At 45.7% G+C, this 9,479-nt stretch overlaps 1 protein-coding gene across 1 annotated transcript in view; it reads left to right on the forward strand.

The window, feature by feature from the left end:
* Positions 1-155: 155 nt before the first annotated feature.
* The window catches only part of LOC308114328 (atrial natriuretic peptide receptor 1-like), a 17,863-nt gene continuing 8,539 nt past the window's right edge, over positions 156-9,479 (forward strand). The window contains exons 1-2 of the mRNA XM_080471123.1: positions 156-453; positions 3,629-4,400. Coding sequence (XP_080327249.1) covers positions 3,650-4,400 — 751 coding nt within the window. The 5' untranslated portion in view covers positions 156-453; positions 3,629-3,649. The remainder of the gene's footprint in view (positions 454-3,628; positions 4,401-9,479) is intronic.

Below are 9,479 nucleotides of genomic sequence, written 5' to 3' on the forward strand. Positions count from 1 at the left end.
CTTTATAAATATATTTTTGTTGCCTTAACTTCCCTGTAAACTTTCCCTTCAGCCTCCTCCTCCACTTCCCTGAAGCTTTCCCTTAACTCCCCCCACGCCCCCTCCGGGAGCAGCGATTGTGAGCCGGACTTCGCTCCCCCGGTCTCCGCCCCGTCAGTGTGTGAAGCGGCTGCAGCCTCGCAGGGGGCTCGGGTTTGATTCCAGAGAAGCAGCGGAGCTGTGAGGACCGCGACTGGAGCAGCAGGTGGACACGTGAAGGGGAACCGACCGACACCGGGTCGGACCTGCGGGACAGCCTCTACCGAAACACGTGAGACCCGCCGGCAGTCACCAGCACCTCCCGAGACCGCCCGGGACTCATCCTCCGGGACCCCCCGGGACTCACCGGGACCCCCCGGGGGCAGGATGGTCGGTTACCCGCCGGCATGAAGGGGACCTCGGGCACGAGCAGAGGTACGAACCTCTGTGTGTGTGTGTGTGTGTGTGTGTGTGTGTGTGTGTGTGTGTGTGTGTGTGTGTGTGTGTGTGTGTGTGTGTGTGTGTGTGTGTGCGTGCGTGCGTGCGTGCGTGCGTGCGTGCGTGTGAGTGAGTGTGTGTCGTAAATGGTCGTTAAAGATTGTAAGAACTGTATAAAGTGATTTAATCAAACACAGGTGAGGTTTCAGACCGCAAGTAATCTTTGAACACACACACACCCCACGACCTAGTTCATTTTATCTTCAATAGTTTTAACACACACACACACACACACACACACACACACACACACACACACACACACACACACACACACACACACACACACACACACACACACACACACAGTGAATGAAGGGCAATTGTTCATTTTTAAGACTTTGTTGTTGGTGGAGATTCTCAATTAATGAGTGTGTGTTGCTTTGTTGTTGTTGCATTGCTGTGTTGTCACATTATAATTGTGTTGTTGTGTTATTGTATTTCTGCTGTAATTGATTGTGTTATCGTCTTGTTCTCTTACTGTGTTTTCAAATTATTGTTGTGTTGTCATTGTATTGTTGTGTGTTTTATTGTTGCTGTGATGTTATGGTTTTATTGTGTTGCTATGTTCTTGTGTTGTTACTGTGTTGTTGTATTATAATTGTGTTTTTGTCTTGTTGTTGCTGTTTTGTCCTATTATTACTGTATTGTGTCTTTGTGTTGTTGTGTGTTTTGTTGTTGCTGTGTTGTGTTGTGTTGCTGTGATGTTGTGTTTTTACTGAGTTGTTGTCTTATTCCATTGTTGTGTCGTTTTTGTTGTGTTATTGTTTTTATGTTGTGTTTTTGCTTTTGTTGTTGTGTTGCTGTCTTGTAGCATTGTTGTGTTGCCATCTTGTTATTGTTGTTGCTGCTGTGGTGTTGCTGTTTCGTTCTTGCTATCTTGTTGCGTAGTTTCTGTCTTGTGGTGTATTCTTGTTGTTGTGTTTTTGTTGTTTCCATGTTGTGTTTTTGTTGTGGAGCTGTGTTGCAGTTGTGTTTTTTTATTTGTTCAGTCATGAGGCTGTTTTCTTCCTCCTGCTTTTTGACTGTGTTCTTCACTGAGGTTCTCCATGTTCTTCACTGAGGTTCTCCATTTTTTCATTTATGTTCTTCATGTTCTGCACTGAGGTTCTTCATGTTCTTCTCTGAGGTTCTTCACTGAGGTTCTCCACATTCTGCACTGAGATTTTCCATGTTCTTCACTGAGGTTCTTCATGTTCTTCACTGAGATTCTCCATGTTCTTCACTGAGGTTCTTCATGTTCTTCACTGAGATTTTCCATGTTCTTCACTGAGGTTCTTCATGTTCTTCACTCTGGTTCTTCATGTTCTTCACTCTGGTTCTCCATGTTGTTATTCTCCAGTTTCATCTGCTCTGGCTGTTCTTTGCTGTTCTTGAATGAACTTCTTGGTGGTTCTCTGGTTCTTTGTGACGGCTGTTTAGAAATTCTGGCTTCGTCTTTCTGATCAGTCGTCTCCATATTTAGAAGTTCTGACTGGTTTATCCCTGCGTTGGTTCTATTGTCTTCCTGGTCATCGCTAATCCTCAGGATGTAGTGCAGGATGAAAGAAGTCTATCTTCTCATCTTGTTCTGTTATACTGACCAGCTCTGATCCATGGAGGAAGTTCTCGACATTCTTCATGCGTCTGGATTTTGGTGCTAGTGTGATTATGATCCCATGATAACAAAATGTGTTTTAAACTTTCAAAAGTTTGTAGTCCATTGTGACGTTCCTCTGAGGTGTACAGTCTCTGTCAGCATAACGTTCTTCTTGATCACAAGTTTGCAGACTTGAAAAAGCCGCTCTGAGGGGCGGCCTGAGAACCATGTTGAGAACCATGTACAGCTCTGATCTAAGGCCTTGGTTTCCTCTCCAAATCCCACATGTCGGGGCTGATTTGGTTCCAGAACTTTCTTGAAGCTGTCGAAGAGAAAATCAGTGTGAATATCTGAAGCTGCACCAAACGTCAGGAAGGACTGTAAGTTCTGCGGAGCTTCAGCTTCTCCTGCAGTTTAAGTTCTCGGCAGGTTCCTCCTCCGTCATGAACAGCTCAGCATTGTGTCGTCGCTCGTTTTTGTGGAACGACTCCATGCTTCCAGTAGAATGATGGTGGCCATGTTCTCTCTCTTAGACATTCTTCTGTTGGGAGACGTTTGCTCCTCTTGTGTGGGTTCTTTGTTCTGCCGTCTCTGGACTTTTATTGATTGGTCATGGGACTGATGTTCCACCTGTCTGCTGCTGTTTGTTTTGGTTCATCATAACCAGTGATGCCAGTAACGCATTACTTACTTGGTAACATGTTACTGTCATATGACCACTTTTTTCAGTAACGGGTATTGTAACGCGTTACTATTTCTAATCCAGTAATCAGATTAAAGTTACTTCTCCAAGTGACTGTGTGTCACAAGTTTCTTCTCTGTAAAGCTGCTTTATTATTAAACAGAACCGGGCCGCTCCTCCGTTCTCCTCCAAACAGACACACACACACACACACACACAGAGGCAGTTTCCGTGCTGTGCTCCGCACGCTCACCTGATCCGCCCCCTTCTCCACTCTCAGCCAATCACAGGCCAACTTGCTCTAACGGTGCGTTCAGGCTACACAAAAGAATTGGAACTAACAAACATCATCACTAAACCTTATCATTGCATCAACACAACTGCAGAGTTGTTACACTATTTTTGTAATTTTCCTGACTAAAAAGATATATTGGCATATTGTATGCTCCTCCTTTTGGAGGTCTTTGTTTCAACGTTCAGACAGGACGTCCATGCAATGTCCAGGAATGACGCACAAAACAAACATTTCATTCTGGCTTAAATGACGCCTTAAAGTCGTGATTTGGACCGCTGTTGCTCAGTGGGGAGTTTTTCTCTCACCACTCACTGAGGAGGAGGTGGAGGAGGACTCAGTGATGTGTGACCGGCAGCTTTTATTAATAACAACAGAAATGTGAAGAAGGTCAGACTGAAACACGGGGATCTCTATCCGTTTCTAGTGGTTACAGGCCTGTGAGAGCCACAGGGGGCGGGGCCTGGAACACGCAGGGGGCAGAGTCTGAAAGCCATAATGTGTGTCATTATTTACATGGTTTGTTATTGTTGTTTACACAGTGTGTTGTTATTTACAGGAGCTGCTGTGTGATTGGACGATGAGCTGCTGCCAAGCTGTCTCTCTCCTGCTGGTTCTGCTGGTTCTGGTGGACCTGCAGCCAGCAGCCGGGCGGATGGTTCGGTTCCACACAGCGAGGCGTCAGCGCCGCGGACACCAGGAACATCAGCAGAACATCACGCTGGCTGTCATTCTACCGCAGAGCAACACAGACTACCCGTGGGCGTGGCCACGTGTTGGCCCCGCCCTGGATCGCGCCATCCGGGCAGTCAACGCCGACCCCACCTTGCTGCCAGGGTTCCACCTTACCTACGCCTTCAAGAACAGTGAGGACAAGCATGGCGTGTGCTCCGAGTCCATGGCGCCGCTCATGGCGGTGGACCTGAAGCTGGCGTACGACCCGTGGGCTTTCATCGGGCCCGGTTGCTGCTATACCTCCTCCCCTGTCGGCCTCTTCACTACACACTGGGATGTTCCAATGGTCACAGCGGGCGCCCCAGCTGTGGCGTTCGTAGGCGGAGTCTACCCGTCCATCACCAACACGGGCCCTACCCACAGGAAGCTGGGTAGGTTCGCCCTGAGGATCTGCGAGCACTTTGGCTGGAGGGAACACGTGATCCTGATGTTCAGCGACGACAAAGTGGACGACCGGCCATGCTACTTCGCCGTGGAGGGTCTGTACACGGAACTGAAGAGCATCAACATCTCGCTTGTTGACCGCGTCTTTGAGGAGAACAAGACGCCCGTGAACTACTCCCAGATTCTGTCCGATATCCAGAATGACGGCCGAGGTGAGTCCACGCAGAACCTCCTAACAACCCCGGGTGTCCTTAAGAACCACAGTTAGCAGCTGTGACGCTAACATGTGAAAGTGAATGTTGTTTTGCGGGTTGCTGGTTCAATTTCACTTGATTTCTAAAGCCCAAAACACAGCACAGTCATCTGAAGGCACGTTTCCAGAGAAAACCCAACAATTCCACATGAGCAAGCATAGGAGACTTTCTGCAGAACCAGGCTCAGAGGTGGAGAGTTTGGAGGTTGGAGGTTGGAGGTTAGAGGATGGTTCTGGAGACTTTCTGCAGAACCAGGCTCAGAGGTGGAGTTTGGAGGTTGGAGGTTAGAGGATGGAAAGAAAGTAATATAGAGGACACTGACAGAGACCATCAAACAGACTTGATCTAGTGAGTAAACCCAAAGGATTTGTCCTCAGAGAAAAGGAAGTCATCATTACAGAATCGTGGGTGCCTCAAGAAAAAGGTTGCTCACCAGTGGTTTAGGTGAAGCCACAATGGATGAAAACTCGGAAAGCTTTAGAGGATGAAAACTGTATAACTGTGAATCAGGTTCTCCTGACAAATCTGAAGAAATAGTGGTTGGTCGGTCTGTGACAGCTTTGGGGAGTATGTCTTCAATTTTACCTCTGATCGTTAACATTTTGTGGTTGAAGAAGATTACAGAGTCATTACTGCTCAAAGATGAAGGAAAATGTGGTCCGACAGAGCGGTGTCTTTTTGTCAGCTTGGCTATAGTACTGAAGAGAAACCTTGGGTGGTTCAGATATATATTTGTTGATATAACTTGGTCCGCTCCTTGAGCAAGAGATAGCTTTAGCTGAAGATGTTTGTGCATCTTTGGCTAATGCTAAGCTAACAGAGAGAGACAGCAGTACAGTTCATTACATTAAGATATTCAGGTTTCATGGCTCAGCATTAAGTCTGGCTGGCATCTGATATTTTCTGTCCCGTTTCCTACAGAGGGGCATTGAAGTCCCCTCGGGGCAGAAACCTGCCTCCTTATACGGAAAGTGCGGCGGGTTATCTGATGTGGAGCTATTTCCTGACAAACACTCTGTTGCTAATTTTACCTCCTTTCTCTTTGTCTGAGCTAACCACACCATACAGCCGTGTGCAGTGTGTGGGCGCTGTGTGGCACAGCGGTTCGAACCTCTCAGATACCCCCATAGTCCAGGCACACACACACACACACACACATGTCCAGGTGACCCCGGCCTTCACACACAATCTGCTGAAAGTGAACCCAGCTCCTTGAGATGGAGTGCTGGGAGCATAAGACGGATGGGTGGACTCGTTAAAGACACGGCAGGGCAATTAGCAGGATTGGTCAGGAGGGGCAGCAGGGGCTGGAGGAGCTCGGCCCTCAGTTTTTGAGTGTCATGGAAAGAGTGGAGCATGTGGATGGAAAACAGATTGAGAGGCGAGTTAATGTTTGACCGACTGCTGCAGCTCATCAGCTCGGCTCTTATTACTTGAGGTTCACACGGCTGCTCACGCTAACTGACGCTAACTGACGCTAACTGAAGCTAACTGAAGCTAACTGGGGCTAACTGGGGCAAATGAGCGTGTGGAAGCTTCACGGAGACCGTCTCCATCTCCACCTGCAAGACTGGAACCATTTACTGCGATCTGACACGCTCACATGGGATTGTTAGCTAACATCTTAAATGCGAGCTAACATGTCACTGTTGGCTAACATGTTCGTGCCCCCCCCTCCAACCCCACCCCCAGTGTTTCCATATGAACTGTGAAAAGTGAAAAACACCACAACCTCGTCTGCGAAACTTCATGTAAAGTCCTGCAAGGATTCGAAACAGGAACAACCGTCCACGCTCACCATTCTGTATGTTTCTCTTAACAACTGAAGCTGATAAAGCAAACATGAAACAAGTAATGAGATAACAAAACAAACAGGAGTCATAAATCTACAGAAAGAAGAAGTTCCTCTCAAACGATGTGTGTGTGTGTGTGTGTGTGTGTGTGTGTGTGTGTGTGTGTGTGTGTGTGTGTGTGTGTGTGTGTGTGTGTGTGTGATGTTGATCTCTCTGTCCAGATAGAAGGAAGCAGAACTTGGGATTTTTGTGTCGACCCGTCTCTGTGACATCAGAAGAACACTGCCTCTTTTTCGCCCACTGCCCCCTCTGTGGCTGACTGTGGTACTGCAGCTTCCAAAAGACAGAAATGTCACGAATGCAAAGAACGTAAAGGGTTCTTTTATTTCTGTATCTAATGTGGAGCAGACAGAGCCTGAAGGAGCTGGAGTAGAACCAAGTCACAGCTGGTGTCAGTCCAGTGATTCAGTATGGAACATTACAGACATCTGCAACTTTCTCGAAACTGAACTGGACGTTGGAACTGACGCATCCACCAGAATTTCTCTAACATCTGTGGAACTGAGCTGAGGAGGTTCCATTAGTCTCTTCTCTTTCTACACCCTGTATACAACATTGTCATGACCTACAACATGTATACAACGTTCTCACAGATTACAGGAGAACGTTCTTTGCAGGAAGTGGTTCCTGCCCGGTCTCGGTCCTTTCCAGTTCTCTCTTTCTATCCCTTAACCCCAACCGAAACAGCAGAAAGTCTCCACCTCTGAGTCCGGTTCTGCAGGTCTCTTCCTGTTAAAAGGGAGTTTTCTCTCTCCACTATCTCCTCGACTTGCTAGTGGGAAATTGTTGGATTAGTCTGTGTGAAAGCGCCTTCAGATGACTGTGTTGAATTTGGCGTTATAGAAAAGTCTGAATGTTTCAGCTGCAGAGCGTTAGCAGGAAACATGATGACCCCCATCAGCAGGAAAACACACACACACACACACACACACACACACACACACACACACACACACACACACACACACACACACACACACACACACACACACACACACACACACACACACACACACACACACACAGACAGACAGACGGTGTGTGTCCTTCCTGCCTGAGGTCCATTAGTGGTCCTGATGTGGAGGATCGATACTGGCGCAGCTCAGCAGTAAAATGAAACCAGCAGCTTCTCTCAGCTCAGAGTCTCTGCTGAGTCCACATTTATTACTTTCAACACACACAAAAAGAATTCCTTCAATCAACTCCCTCATACATTCCTGAAATCCACTGTCAAAACACACAGAAACCCGCGCATGAGAACCATTGTGCGAACACTTTAATTATCGTCTGTCAACACTTGAGAAACCATTCTCTGTCAACATTTATGAAATCGTTTGTCAACACTTAAAATCCATTGTCTGTCAACACTGTAAAAACCATCCTCTGTCAACACTTTAGAAACCATTGTCTGTCAACATTTTAGAAATCGTCTGTCAACACTTTAGAAACCATTGTCTGTCAACATTTTAAAATCCATTGTCTGTCAACACTTTAAAAACCATCGTATGTCAACACTTTAGAAACCATTGTTTGTCAACATTTGAAAATCCATTGTCTGTCAACACTTTAAAAACCATTGACTGAGGACACTTCATTAACCATTATCTGAGGACACTTTAGAAACCATCATCTGTCAACACTTTAGAAACCACTGTCTGAGGACACTTCATTAACCATTATCTGAGGACACTTTAGAAACCATCGTCTGTCAACACTTTAGAAACCATTGTCTGAGGACACTTCATTAACCATTATCTGAGGACACTTTAGAAACCATCGCCTGTCAACACTTTAGAAACTATCGTCAAATTAATAAGAATAAAGTGCCCACAAGGTCAGAATAAAAGCCCTCAACATGGACAACAGAAACTAGGGATGTCCCGATCACACTTTTTTGCCCCCGATACCGATCCGATTTTTCAGAATTGAGTATCGGCCGATACCGATACTTTCCCGATCCGATACTCACATTGGTAGTGCAAATATACTCAATAGTCTATTTCTGGAGCAACTAAGATGTCTGAAGCTAAAAGCACTATTGGCAGAAGCTTTGTTTAGCTAGAAATTATTGTAAAACTCACTTATTGAATCAAAATTCTTCTCTTTCTCTTTAGTTGTTGTTGTAAACTGAGGGTACATCCACACGACGAAAAAACAATATTTTTCCTCCCTGGCCTTCCCCCAAAAAACCGTCCACACCTCACTATGAACACGGCTCAACACGAGGCTTCAGGGCAGGTAGTACACATGCCAGGCCTTTAGGGGCGCTGTGACTCACCAAACACAATAAAAAAGCAGAAGAAGACAAACCACATAGAAATTTATAAGCACATTAACACATAAACCACAATATTTAACTCTAGTTTTATAGGTCTATGGCCCCGCTCCGCCTGCCTGCTTCTAGCTTCTGCAGCTCGACCGGAGCTTGTAGTCTGTGATTGTTGTGGTTATTAGGTGACGTAGCGGACCGCGTTTTGTTTTGTTTTTTTTGTTTTTTTAAGATCGGCGGGGTGATCGGCTCGATTTGCCAATCCCCGATCACTCACAAATCACTAAAATCTAACAGAAACCAAAATAAAAGGCCCCTTCTTTCAAAAATATTTCCCATTACTTCAAAATAAGATCCCTGCCTTCAAAATAAAACAATTATTTTTTTTATTTAATTTTTTAAAAAGCTCCTTTTTTTTTTCTTTTTAAATGAACGTATATTATATAGTACATGCTCTTATAAATAAGGTCATGTTTTCAAAATAAAGTACCTAATTTAAAACAGTGAATTTTTAAAGATGAACACATGTCTGCTGCTGAGTCCAAGATTTTGCCTTGAGTGGTCCGAGAGTAAAAAGCCTGTTTTTAATGGAAACAAACAGAAAATGTGGAAAAAGTCAGAGGTCAAACTGCAGGAGCAGCAACATGGACGCTCCTGCTGTCTGACCTCTGACCTCTGATCCTGCAGAGATGACAGCAGCTGAAGTGTGTGTGTACGTGTGTGTATGTGTGTGCGTGTGTGGCCTGCTGGAAGGAAACAGGAAGCAGGTGGAGACTAAGTTACTTGGGCAAAATTAATGAAGTCAAACCTGTCTGTGGGTGTGTGTGTGTGTGGGGGGGGGGGGGGGGGGGGGTTCTCTCCAATGTTTAGAAAAAAAAAATAAATACTGGTGGCCATGCTGTCAAAATAAAAGAA

The sequence above is a fragment of the Lipophrys pholis genome (assembly GCF_963383615.2).
Source record: "Lipophrys pholis genome assembly, chromosome: 9".
Taxonomy (NCBI): Eukaryota; Metazoa; Chordata; class Actinopteri; order Blenniiformes; family Blenniidae; genus Lipophrys; species Lipophrys pholis.